The 13,752-nt window shown below is 44.5% G+C and overlaps 1 protein-coding gene across 2 annotated transcripts in view; it reads left to right on the forward strand.

The window, feature by feature from the left end:
• Window positions 1-13,752, forward strand: part of PDCD11 (programmed cell death 11) — a 45,964-nt gene that overhangs the window by 20,069 nt on the left and 12,143 nt on the right. For both annotated transcript variants that reach the window (XM_040486321.1, XM_040486322.1), the window contains exons 15-23: window positions 304-498; window positions 1,348-1,518; window positions 2,456-2,675; window positions 3,461-3,610; window positions 4,041-4,156; window positions 5,687-6,228; window positions 7,082-7,144; window positions 11,850-11,958; window positions 13,521-13,610. In XM_040486321.1, the coding sequence (XP_040342255.1) occupies window positions 304-498; window positions 1,348-1,518; window positions 2,456-2,675; window positions 3,461-3,610; window positions 4,041-4,156; window positions 5,687-6,228; window positions 7,082-7,144; window positions 11,850-11,958; window positions 13,521-13,610 (1,656 nt within the window). The remainder of the gene's footprint in view (window positions 1-303; window positions 499-1,347; window positions 1,519-2,455; window positions 2,676-3,460; window positions 3,611-4,040; window positions 4,157-5,686; window positions 6,229-7,081; window positions 7,145-11,849; window positions 11,959-13,520; window positions 13,611-13,752) is intronic.

Raw genomic sequence — 13,752 nt, forward strand, 5'->3', positions numbered from 1 at the left:
TGTACTGCTCTCCTCTTTCCTTTTTCCTCTCTGGTCCCTAGGACCAGCCTGTGAGACTGTCTTTCCCCTTGGGAGAAAAGTGACATGAGTGTGCAAGTGGGTCCCGGGGTGTATGGATGTATGTGCGTGTGCGTACCTGCGGGGTCTTTGGGGGCAGCGGTGTGGAAGAAGGCTGCTTCTCTGATCTTGACCTCTCCATATTCCTGGTGCTGGAACTTGATACCTCTTATGTCTGCCTGAGCCAGGTGTGGTTGCTGTCTGCTCAAGATAAGTACTATTTTTTGTCTTTATTTTCCTGAGTAGTTGGTGGATGTAAAGGTTTTAGAGAAGACCAAGGATGGGCTGGAGGTGGCTGTTCTGCCCCACAACGTCCCTGCTTTCCTCCCCATACCTCATCTGTCGGACCATGTCGCCAACGGCCCTCTGTTGTATCACTGGCTCCAGGCTGGCGACATCCTTCACAGAGTCTTGTGTCTGAGCCAGAGTGAGGGACATGTTGTATCCTTTACTGGTATCTGGTGAGCCATGGGCCCTTGGGGGAAGATTCTGGGTCAGGCTCTGCTCTTCATTGGAAACCCCATGGGGAAATGTCAGCCATTTGACTTCAGAAGTACCTCCAAAAAACCAGACCAGTGACCAGACCTGGTGGAAAGTAAGAGGATTGAAGTCCTATCAGCAGATGCTGGTCAGTCCAGTCCAGAGGGGGCGGTGTGGCCTGCCAGTCCCAGTGGGATATTTCCAGTAGCACACCTTGCCTTCTCAGACACTCAGCGCCTGCCCCTTGAGCTGAAACAATTCATAAGGTAGGTGCTATCTTCCTCCTCCTGTCCCCCCCCATATGGGACTCGGCATATTTCCCTTGGTCTTGGTGTGTGCACCTCGAAGGAGGACACTGCCAGAAAAGAGGCAGTAGGATGTTATTTACACAGAATGTAAAATAAAATCTCCTTAGAGTGCAGATAGGCAGAGGAGGTGAGGTAGGGTTGTGTGAAGACTGTGGCAGATCCAGCTGCCAAAGCACAGGGCTGAGCCGGTCCCTTTTTTTGTCCCTTCCGGTAATCTGGAGATGAATTCATAGGCAGAGGGAGAAAACCGGTTCTGAAACGTGAGTGTGTATCAGAGTCACCTGGAGGGCTTGTTCAGCCAGCTTGCTGGGCTCGCCCCAGAGTTTGTAGGTCTGGGGCAGTGCTTGGGAATTTGCATTTCTCACAAGTTCCGGGTGATGCTAATGCTGCTGGTCTGCATGCTTAGACCATTGTAGCAACAGAGGATGTAGGGTGGAAAAAGGAAATGGATGGATAAGTTCATCTGCCTCTTCTGGAATGTTCCTTGATGAAGTGCTACCAGCTCCTTTGCAGGAAGCCAGCTTTGGTTTCCACCGTGGAGGGCGGCCAGGATCCTAAGAGCTTCTCAGAAATCCATCCTGGGATGCTGCTCATTGGTTTTGTGAAGAGCATCAAGGACTACGGTGTGTTCGTCCAGTTCCCATCAGGTCTTAGTGGACTGGCCCCCAAAGCTGTGAGTTCAGTTCCATGCCCAAGAGTGTTGGTTGGAGGAGAGACATTAGGGTCATGGAGCCTGAGGGTGGAAAGGAGCAGGATACCCAAATGCCTTGAAAGATTTTCAGGGGCAAGCCAAAAGGCACCTGCGGGGAATGGGGCTGAGACCTTGCCCAGCCATGTGTGTCCTGGTGCAGGGCTGTGTCCTAGAGGAAAAGGCACCTTCGTTTCTATACTCTGGGTATGTATAGACATGGAAGTTGATTTTCCTGAGCAGCTGAGTACAGGTTTTACAACCTTCTGAGGTTTTTGAGGTGTTATGTTACCAGAACACCCTTGAAATGATCCCCTCCACCATAGTGTCATCAAATTCATAGACTTTTCAGACTGGGAAAAATCTTAGTGATCCCATAGTTGAACCCCCTCATGCCTGCTGAATGACTGAGACCCAGAGTTGGGAGGAGTCTTGCCAACGTCACTGCAAGCAAATGGTGTGTTGTTACTCCTGCCACAGATAATTCATAAATACTTCTTCCTTCCCAGAAGTTTGTCTCCCTGATTTTTTCCCTGGGCAAATCTTATTTGCAATCCTTGCCAGAGCAATTTTAACAATGGGAGCAGAGGGGAAGCCCCCAGACGCATGTATGGCATGGGGCAGAGGGTTACCATGGGTGTTAGAGACATGGGCAGCTCGTGTTCCTCTGGCTTGCCAGTGATGTGTCTCCTTGGCTGGGTGCCCTCTAGGAGGTTGGGTTGGACAGCCAGGGCCTCATATGGTTTTCTGGAAGAGGGGTAAAGTTGTGCTTAGAGAGGGCTTGGAGAGGGCGGGCTTCCTGGGTCCCATCTCTCCCTCCCACCCCACCCCACCCCACATTCTTTTCGGTGGGGGGGGGGGCATTAAATGGGTTGTCTTGATAGATACTTGTTTCTTAATTTCTGCCCGCTCTTCCCTTTAGATTATGAGTGACAAGTTTGTGACCTCCACAAGTGACCACTTTGTCGAGGGGCAGACGGTGGTTGCAAAGGTGACCAATGTGGACGAGGAGAAGCAGCGCATGCTGCTGTCTCTGCGGCTGTCGGACTGCGGTCTAGGGGACCTGGCTACCACCAGCCTCCTCCTCCTGAGCCAGTGCCTGGAAGAGCGGCAGGGTGTGCGCAGCCTCATGAGCAGCCGAGGTGGGGGCGCGGGGCCTGGGGATGAGGGGCGGGTGAGGGCGTGTGTCACACGTCAAGCCCATCTGTTCCAATGAGTTGTTGGGCTTCCCAGATACTACATACAATTTGGATAAACTTTTTTTTTTTTTTTTTTAGTGGGAGTATAACCTGTATAAAGGGCATAAATCATTTAGGGTACAGTTCAGTGAATGTTTATAAAATGAACATTCCTGTTTACCACCCAGATTCAGATAAAGATTCCAGGTCCCCCTTGTGCTCCCTGCCAGACCAAAACCAAAATTTCCCTTAGTTTTATGGCCTCAGGTTTGCGTTTGTTGTGAATCCATTCACCTTTTCCCTTGTTCTTTTATTCAACAAATATCTGGTGAATGATAGAATAGAACAGGGACCTTCTAGAAGACTTTATGAGGAATTATTATGCTGATCTTCCTGTTTTGAACCATGGGTAGGATTGTTGGCACCCTGATGGGATTTGGGAATAAGAAGCTTGAAAGGGTAGATTCCAAACAGAAGCAATGAAAATCCAGAAGTCAAAGGAAAGGGTGTGTGTGTGGTATTTGTTGGCTACTTTCATGAACTGTGGCCAGGTGGGATTGGTAAGAGGCATAGTTCTCTCTGCCTGCGATAGAAGTGTTCATGGGTATCACATATTTCTACCCAAAGTAACTTTACCTTCACAGTGCTTGCAATGCTCTGCCGTCCCCAGCATGGCGGCACATTTCCAAAGGAAAAGAATGGTGAGCATTTCTGCTTGTTAATCCCTGTTTCCTTTGGGTCTCTGGCAGACTCTGTGTTGATCCAGACACTGGCTGAGATGATTCCAGGGATGGTCCTTGACCTAGAGGTGCAGGAGGTGTTGGAGGATGGCTCTGTGGTGTTCAGTGAGGGCCCAGTGCCTGGCCTGGTCCTGAGAGCGAGCAGATATCATCGGGCAGGTGAGCACTTCTGTCTCGCCCCTCGTGGTTCTTGGGGGAAATCCTTTGCTCATTGTTCCCTCTCTTGGATACAGAAATTTCCAAATACATAGTGTTGATGAGCTGATTCAGTAGAAAATTTTGTCATCCCTGTCGTTTATGAATGAAAATCAATGCAGTTGACAGCATGTTAAAGGATGTTTAGGTGTGAATCCTTTTATTGTTATAATTGGGTAAGTCTAGATTTTTGTCTGTCAGGGTGCATAAATTAAGGCACACCTGAACCTGAATTATGGGAGCCAGACTTTTGGTTTTCCTAGGCCCTATAGACCCAGAACAGATGCTGTCTTTTCTTTTTTGTGCCTAAGGGCTTGCAAGACTCTTGGGCAGATGCTTCCTTCCCTGCTCCAAGAGGGTGATCACGTTGTGTTTGATTCTTTCTGCACTTCAGGGCAAGAGGTGGAACCTGGGCAGAAAAAGAAGGCTGTAATCTTAAATGTTGATATGTTGAAGTTGGAGGTACATGTTTCCCTTTGCCACGATTTGGTGAATCGAAAAGCTAAAAAGGTAAGCTTGCGAATGACTTCCATTCCCTGGTTTCGAAGGCATTGCGGACCTCTTTAGCCCCACACACTTTGCTCAAGGGTTCTAATGCAAATGGCTGTAGATAAGAGGATCATTATGTCTGGCTTTGTCCGGGTCATGGTTATACCTCTTGGTGTGGTCATTTATTTATTTAAAAAAAAATTTTTTTTTTCAACGTTTATTTTTTTGGGGACAGAGAGAGACAGAGCATGAACGGGGGAGGGGCAGAGAGAGAGGGAGACACAGAATCGGAAACAGGCTCCAGGCTCTGAGCCATCAGCTCAGAGCCCGACGCGGGGCTCGGACTCATGGACCGCGAGATCGTGACCTGGCTGAAGTCGGACGCTTAACCGACTGCGCCACCCAGGCGCCCCAATTGGTGTGGTTATTAATAGCACTGACTTGCCCTTTGGTTCCAGTGATAAATTATGTGGTCACCCAGTCTTCAGGGCCAGGTAGATCACGTAAACGAGTTGAAGTGGGCATGAGAAGCCCATAGAGGGGCAGAGATGACTTAGACTCGTGGCTAAGCAAGAACATCTGCATCTAGGGTTGCTGCATCTGATTTTTAAGAGAAGGCAGAATTTGATTTTTATTTGAAATAATTGTGGGAAACATTGGAAACTGTGTTTTTTAAAACATATGAACCAAACAGAAGATGTCTGTGGGTGCTTCTGACCTCCAGGCTGTTCATCTACACCCTCTCCTGTACACTTTTGTGTGAGAGAAGAATGGGTTTGAGGGAAATCTCAACATTTGTAGTATTTCCCTCTGGATGATATATATATTTGGTCATCATTTAAAGTACTTCTTAAGCATCTAATTGTGTAGGGTATGGTAGAGAGAATTACATGCATAATGATTCTTAATGTCTGGTTGCCTATAATTAAGACTTGGGAAAACAGAAATAGAAACAAAGTTAATCCCTCACTAAGTTTTCTGGCAGGTCCCTAATTTATCTAAGTGAAGCTGGTGCATTTAAGGGCGTGAGCACAGGTTGGATTTTGGGGAAAGGTAGGCTAAATGCCTTGAACACAATAAGCTCTCAGGAATGCCTCTGGTGAATGGTTGAAAAGGTGAACAAATTGGATGGGATGCTGTGGAACAATGAAAGTCAGGAACACAGCATCTTCAAGCTGGAGAACCATTAGGGGGCACCCGGCTATGCTTAGAATCACCTCAGTAACTTCTAAAATTCTGATTTCACTAGTTATAGGATAGGAATTCAGTTCTAGGAATAGGAATTCACTAGTTCTAGGATAGGAATCTGAATTCAAAACAAAAGCTAAGTCCCCAGGATTCTGATTTAGTGCCTTGAGTTTAGTCAGGCCACGTCAGTAACAGGAGGGGAGGCTAGGTCAAGGAAGTGAAAGCTAGTTTGTTACAACTCGCACTAGGCCTGGATCCCCTGGGATCAAGAGGGCTTCCCCAGCCCCGCACTGCCCAGTGAGTGATGACTGAGCACTTGTGCCCTGTAAGAAGCAGGGATGGTGGGTTTTTTCTGTTTTCCAGCTGAAGAAAGGCAGTGAGCACCAGGCGATCGTGCAGCACTTGGAGGAGTCCTTTGCTGTCGCCTCCTTGGTAGAGACTGGCCACCTGGCAGCCTTCTCCCTGACCTCTCACCTCAATGACACCTTCCGCTTTGACTCAGAGAAGTTGCAGGTGGGACAGGGTGTCTCCCTAACCCTCAAGACCACAGAACCAGGAGTGACTGGTTTTCTTTTGGCTGTTGAGGGGCCAGCTACTAAGAGGACTGTGAGACAGACCCGGAAGGACTCTGAGACAGTCGATGAAGACGAGGAAGCAGATCCAGCTCTGGTGGTGGGTGCTGTGAAGAAGCACACCCTGTCCATTGGGGACATGGTCACAGGGACTGTCAAGTCCATTAAACCCACTCATGTGGTTGTGACCCTGGAAGACGGCATCATTGGCTGTATTCATGCCTCCCACATTCTAGATGATGTTCCAGTGGGCACATCTCCTACTGCCAAGCTGAAAGTTGGGAAGACGGTCACTGCCCGAGTGATTGGTGGGCGAGACATGAAAACATTCAAGTATGGAGGCTTTGGGGGATGGGCTGTCTTTGAGGGGAGACTGTTGTAATTGTGGGCACTGAGCAGGTTCCAAAAAGTTGTGCATGAATCAGACTTTCTTCTAATTAACAGAAATGTTCACCAAAAGAATCTTTTTGTCTCCCCCCCCTTTTTTTTTTCAAAAAGGCATATGGTGTAATGGTTAGAACATTGGTTTAAAGTGAGACCTGGGTTTGCATTTCACATCTGCCACTTAAAATTGTGTGACGATGACTTAAGTTGTTACTTAACTTTTATTTTCCTAATTTGTAAAATGAGAGTATAAGTGGTTAGTACCTTTTTTGCAGAGCTAAGAGAATATCTAGGATGCAGTATGCCAAGCAGGTTGCCTGACACAGCTATTGCTCAGTATACATCAGAGATTATTATCACTCATTCTCTACTGCATGCCTTAATTACACTCATTTTCTTTAAATCTACATGTGATATTGTTACTGCAGTAGAAATCCTTGTTATAATAAGAAAAGAAGAATAATTCAAAGTCTGGTCTATAATTTGCCTGTTAATTTCAGTAACTATTCTTTCTAGACCTCAATTTCCTTACCTTCAGAGTGAAAGAGTTGGAGTATGTAGTCTGTAAGGAAATAAGGGTTTAATAAGACAATAATAAAAGATCAGATGAGCCAGCTCCTTAACATTTACTGCAGAGGATAAGAATGGAAACCCTCAGGCCTGACACATCCCCAGGAGGTGATGTGGCAGTGGAACCCGGTGGTTTTTAAGCTCAGTTTCGTGGGAGTAGAGAAATTCTGATGTGCAGATTATGGTGGTACAGAGCATAAGAGAAATGATTTGACCTTATTTCTTCCTCCAGGTTTCTCCCAATAAGTCATCCCAGATTTATTCGAACCATTCCGGAGCTGAGTGTCCGGCCAAGGTGAGGGAACCCCAGCAGCATGAGCTCGTGGAAAGAGTGTGGGGCTTTGGAGTTAGGAACCTGAGTTCTAGTCTAGATTCTGCCAGTGTTGTGGCTTTTTTTGCTTCTCTCTGTCCATGTTGTCTCACTTCTCTAGTAGGGATATTTGGCTCTCATAGGGCTAGAAGAATTATATGAAACTTAATGTAAAAGCTATATTTAGGGTTTAAAAGACTGGTTGCAATTCTGTTTGTCAGCATGTAACAAAAAGAAGCATTTTTACTCTAAACCCAACTTTCTAAAACTCAGTAATTCCTTGGGGCGCCTGGGTGGCGCAGTCGGTTGAGCGTCCGACTTCAGCCAGGTCACGATCTCGTGGTCCGTGAGTTCGAGCCCCGCGTCGGGCTCTGGGCTGATGGCTCAGAGCCTGGAGCCTGTTTCCGATTCTGTGTCTCCCTCTCTCTCTGCCCCTCCCCCGTTCATGCTCTGTCTCTCTCTGTCCCAAAAATAAATAAAAAACGTTGAAAAAAAAATTAAAAAAAAAAAACTCAGTAATTCCCAGAATAAAAAACATGTAACCAAGAATACCTGTTCTTTGAGTGTAGAGACTACTGCTTGGTGACTGCCATTTTAAGTCATGTTCTAGTGGATTTTGTAGAGGGGTGTTCAATGAGGGATTCTGTGTGGAGGAATACTAGTTCCATTTAGTGTTGGATCTAGTTTGGGATCATTTTTTCCTGAGGATCTTAAGCATTTGGACCCATGGATCTATCTGCTTCTGCTTCCTCCATTAAAAACTCAGCCTCCTAAAATTAATGGGTCATCAATGAATGAAGCTAGATACACATGACTGAGAGAATGGCTCTTCAAAGTCAGCCCTGGGATCCACACAGGTTGTAAATCTTAAGTGCCTGGGGATATTATAGAAGAGCCTCTTTAGTAACTTTTAGGGGGTAAGGTTTTGTTTTTTTGTTTTTAATTATAGCTGACACACAATGTTACATTAGTTCCAGGTGTACAACATAGTGATTGGATAAATCTATATTTAATGCTATGCTCACCAGTGTAGCTACCATAAAATGCTATTACAATACCATTGATTACATTTCCTATGCTGTACCTTTCATCACTGTGACTTACCAGTTCTATAGTTGGAAGCTTATATCTCCCACTCCCCTTCACCCATTTTGTCCATCTTGACACCCACTTCCCCTCTGGCATCCATCAGTTCACTGCATTTATGGGTCTATTTCTGTTTTTTTGTTTATTCATTTGTTTTTTAGATTCCACATAGAAGTTAAACCATGAGTTATTTGTCTATTATTTAGTGTAATACTCTCTAGGTCTTTCCATGTTGTCACAAATGGCAAGATGTCATTCTTTTTTATGGCTGAGTAGTATTCTGTTGTCAGGGAGTAATGTTTGGTCAGTGTCCTGAAGGTATCAGAATAGAAATGGAATATTTCTGGGAAGGCTTGCCTGAGATAGGCAGATATTCCTGGAACGTTGAGTTCGAGGTGCTAACAACATTCTTGGAACTTCAAAGTAAAGCCCCTTAGTTCCAGAATAATGAGAGTTGTTGGATGCACACATTCCTATTTGTTTACTCTGTGGTTACTTTAGTTTTGTAGATTTTGATCGTGTCCTTCTCTAGTCTTTGTTGTGAGAACAGAGACTTCACCATATTGGTCGTTTCAGTCTGCCAGATCTTCACCTGTGGTGTATACCTTGTTTAATGAAAAGTTGAGGTCAAGTAATGTATTCAAGCTAAGGGTAGATATGTTTAATTAACAAGGGTTGGTTCTTCTGAGTCTTCCCTCCTTGGCTTGCAGATGGCTGTCTTCTTCCAGTGTCTTTATGTGGTATTCTTTTTGTAGATATCTGTGTTCTAATCTCTTCCCTTTTTCTTTTTTCTTTCTTTTTTTTTTATTGTGCTAAAAACACAAAACATAAATTTACCCTCCTAACAGTTCTTAAGTGTGCATCACAGTTTTGTTAACTATGTGCACATTATTGTAGAACAGATCTCCAGAACTTTTTCATCTTGCATGGCCGAAACTCTATACCCATTGAACCACTCTCCATTTATCCCTACCCTCCCCCACCCCCCACCTTTGGCAGCCAACATTCTACTTTCTGTTTCTTTGAGTTTGATTACTTAGATAACTCATGTAAGTGGAGTCATGGCCAGTCCTTCTGACTGGCATAACGTTCTAAAAGTTCATCCATGTTGTTGCATATAGCAGATTGTCCTTTTCTAAGGCTGATTAATAATGCACGTATGTGTAGGCCACATTTTCTTCATACATCTGTGGACAGGCATTTAGGCTGCTTCCACATCTTGGCTAACACTGCAGTCAGCATGGGTGTACAAGTATCTGTTTTGAGATCCTGTTTTGGATATATACCCAGAAGTGGGAATGCTGGATCATATGGTCGTTTTTAATTTTTTGAGGAACTTCCATGCTGTTTTCCATAGCAGCTGTATCATTCTGTAGTTCTGCCAGCTGTGTGCAGGGAAGGATTCCCTTTTTTCCACATCCCTGCCAACACTTGTGTTCCGTGTATTTGATAATGGCCATCCTTACAGGTGCGAGGTGATAATCTCACTGTGGTGATTATTATTTTTTTTTTTAATTTTTTTTTTCAACGTTTATTTATTTTTGGGACAGAGAGAGACAGAGCATGAACGGGGGAGGGGCAGAGAGAGAGGGAGACACAGAATCGGAAACAGGCTCCAGGCTCTGAGCCATCAGCCCAGAGCCCGACGCGGGGCTCGAACTCCCGGACCGCGAGATCGTGACCTGGCTGAAGTCGGACGCTTAACCGACTGTGCCACCCAGGCGCCCCGTCTGTGGTGATTATTTCCCAGATGGTTAGTGATGTGAAGTGCCTTGGCCTATGCTTGTTGGTCTTTTTTTTTTTTTTTTAATATGTTCTTTGGAGAAATGTCTATTCAAGTCTGGTTTTTAATCAGGTTTTATTGTCATTGCATTGTAGGCTAATCCTCCTATAAGGACTCCAGTCAGACTGGATTATGGCCCATCCTGACATTCATATTTACCTTAATCACCCCTTTAAGTTCCTGATCTCCAAATGCATTCATGTTCTGAGATACTGAGGGTTAGCATGTCAACATATGAACTTGGAGGTGGGAGTGACACAATTTAGCCAATAACAGAGACGTTCCAGTGGCATCTGTTCAGGGAATAAGCTTTTTCATTCTACCATATAAGCATTATTTTTTTTATTTTTTATTTTTAATTATTATTATTTTTTTAAACGTTTATTTATTTTTGAGACAGAGAGAGACAGAGCATGAACAGGGGAGGAGCAGAGAGAGAGGGAGACACAGAATCTGAAACAGGCTCCAGGCTCTGAGCTGTCAGCACAGAGCCCGACGCGGGGCTCGAACTCCCGGATCGTGAGATCATGACCTGAGCCGAAGTCGGAGGCTTAACCGACTGAGCCACCCAGGCGCCCCCTACCATATAAGCATTATGATAACGTATATAAATTGTCTATTACAGTGCCAGGCACACAGATTTTCTGTGTGTGTGCGTGTGTGTGTGTGTGTTTTAAGAAGTAACATTCTACAGATGTTCCCTTCCTGAGGCTTCTCTCTGCACCCTCAGAAGATGGATTCCCCATTATTAATTTGATATGTATCCAACTTCTTTGTATTTCAATTATATGTACACATATACATACATATATTTATAAAATTGTTTTGTGTGGTTTTCACATTTTACATAAATGTCATGCTGTACTTAATATTTTACAACTTGTTTTTTCCTCTCCAAATTTTGTCTTTGAGATCTGCTCTTGTGCGTGTAGTGAAAATAGCTGTCCATCGTATGAATGGGCTCAACTCTGTATGTTCGCCATCTGATGGGGGACATTTAACGTTGTTCCCAGTTTTTCTCTTTTATAAATATTGCCACAGTGAACATCTTTGAACTCATTCTACTGGGCATCTGTACCAGGATTTCTGTAGGGTAGAATTAACGGATCATAAAGTATATGCATTTGTAATTTTTATTGTTATATGAAGGTTTCCATTTTTCTGTAGTCACCAGTGCCTGTTATATGTTACAGTTTTACCAGTATTATTTGTACCGTCTTCTTGATAAGTTTGGTTTTGTTTTAGAAATTACTTGAGTTGGGAGTTCTGTGATACCTTTGAAGTGATTTGTGGGCTGATAACCACATCCCCTTATTGCTTTCCTGAGAAGAAAAAGAATCAAGACAATGATAATGGCAAAGTAGCATAGGGGACGGAGCCCTGGACTTTTGAGTCAGAACCCTGACTTCAACTCCTGGTTCAAGAGCATAAAATGAGTTCAAGAATATCTACCCTGCCTAATTCACACATAAGATTGTTGTCACGATTCAGTGAGAGATTATTTGACAGAGCAGTTCTGCAAACTATAAAGCAATAGCTAAAGTATTGTGAAAGAAGTAAAACAATTTTGTTTCCTAAATTTTAAAGGTTATTGTAGGCTACTACTTTATAGCTTGTTCGTACCTAGGTAAGCAAAATGGAAAAGATTATCTCTCGTGCAGGTATTATGAACATTCTCCTTGGAGGAAGGAAGTGCAAGTGTGGGAGGTGGGCATGAATGAGGGGGTACAGTCAATCTATGGCCATTTGGGGGAGCTGGTTTCAAGCTAGAAGCCTTATCCAGAGGTTGGCCAACTGTTTCCATTGCTTTTCTACAAACAGTGAGCTGGAGAAGGATGGCTGCACTGCTCTCAACACTCACACTGTCAGCCCCTTGGAGAAGATTAAACAGTACCAGGCTGGACAGACCGTGATTTGCTTCTTGAAGAAGGTGAGTTGTGCACACCTTGCAGTGTGATGCTTCCTTCTTTCAGAAGAAAGTGGGGGAGGAGCTGGAGACAAAGGCCATTAGCACTAGACATTTGAGTCTGTTTGCTACCATGCCGGTTTGTGGAAGACCAGAAGCCCTAATGGAGGAGCTAAACATGAAACAATTAGCAAGCAACTCACAATTCAGCATGTTTATAGATTAATTGTACAAAAGGGAAAGAGCAATATAGAGCAAGATTTAAAGTGAATGCGCTCTTGGATTCTAGATGCTTGCCTTTGATGAAGTTCAAGTGCAATGCAAAATAATGCATACCTGGGTGCCAGATTATGTGTTCTAATCCCAAGTGGAACAGGAGTTTAAGAAAGGAAGAGATAGTGAAAACTGTACCGGTTGGGATGTATCAGAGAAAAAGTTGGATGGGGCTTGACCTTGAGGGATAGCTCCTCTTCATTGCTGCCAGATTCTTCTTTCATAAGCATTCTAGCTGGGCATGTCACTGAAGCTTGATCCCTATAGTTACCTATTGTCCGTAGGTGGGGTTCATAAACCCCCAGAGCTGTACTTAAGGCTCTTCATAATCTGACCTCATATACCTTGTGTTCCAGTCACCCTGGAAACCTTCTCTTTTTCCCTTCTTGTCTTTACCCAGAGTACCCTCTCTTCCTACAACCCTTTATGGCCCAGCACAGATAATCTCCCCATATTACTCGTTCTTCTATTTTTTCCTATAGCATATTTCTGTTGCTCTGGTTATTTGCATATTTATTTGACTTACTCTTTGTAGACTCTAATCTTGAAGGTGGGGTTTGGTTTTTATTTATCACTGTGATGCCATGTACATAGTGGTTGCTTGATAAATGTCTTGTTGAATTGACTTAGAAAATTGGGGGTCTGTGTTTAGGGCAGGACCCTATAAACAGCGAAGGATCAAAATTTAAATTGATTTAGGGGCACTTGGTGGCTTAGTTGGTTGACTTTCTGGCTCTTGATTTTGGTTCAGGTTATGATCTTGTGGTCTGTGGGGTCAGGGCCCGTGTTGGGCTCTGTGCTGGCAGCATGGAGGCTGCTTGGGATTCTGTGTCTCCTTCTCTCTGTCCCTCCTCCTGCTGGTGCTCGCTCTCTCTCTCTCTCTCTCTCTCTCTCTCAAAAATAAATAAATGTTAAAAATTAAAAAATAAAAAGAAATCAGATATTGAGCCCTGGAGAGGATTAACCATTATTGGGCACAGCTGAGCTTGGAGAAGGCTGCAGTGGTCATTGAAATTGTTCCTGCTGCTTAAAGCCATCTCTGCGGTCATTTTAGCCTTCTTATCAACTGAGGCACCAGGAGGGATGCATGGTCGGCTAGCCTAGCAAAGGCTCAGAGCTAGACTCTGAGTGAAGCCTGAGAAGTGAGAGAATGGCAGAGGCAGTGGGGTGTAGAGGGTGGATTCCTGTCCCTTGGGAACAGGGCCCCTTCAACCCTGTGATTTGAGGAGAGTCTGTGTTTTAATGAAGGGAAAAGAGATGTTTATATCCATCCCATCCCATTCCATTTCCCTTCCTGTTTTTTTTTTCTCTAGTACAACGTGGTTAAGAAATGGCTTGAGGTGGAGATTGCTCCAGACATCCGGGGGAGGATTCCCTTGTTGCTCACTTCTCTCAGCTTCAAGGTCAGTGTGCTTGAGATCCCTGGAGAGGAAACCCAGGCTCCCTAAGCTCGACTCAGAGTCTGGTATATGTTTGCAGTGGGTACAGGAAACCATGTACTTATTCAGGGAATGGTTTGGGAGATACTTGATATAGAGACTTAAG

This window comes from Herpailurus yagouaroundi, unplaced genomic scaffold, assembly GCF_014898765.1.
Source record: "Herpailurus yagouaroundi ecotype Mexico unplaced genomic scaffold, PumYag 163, whole genome shotgun sequence".
NCBI lineage: Eukaryota > Metazoa > Chordata > Mammalia > Carnivora > Felidae > Herpailurus > Herpailurus yagouaroundi.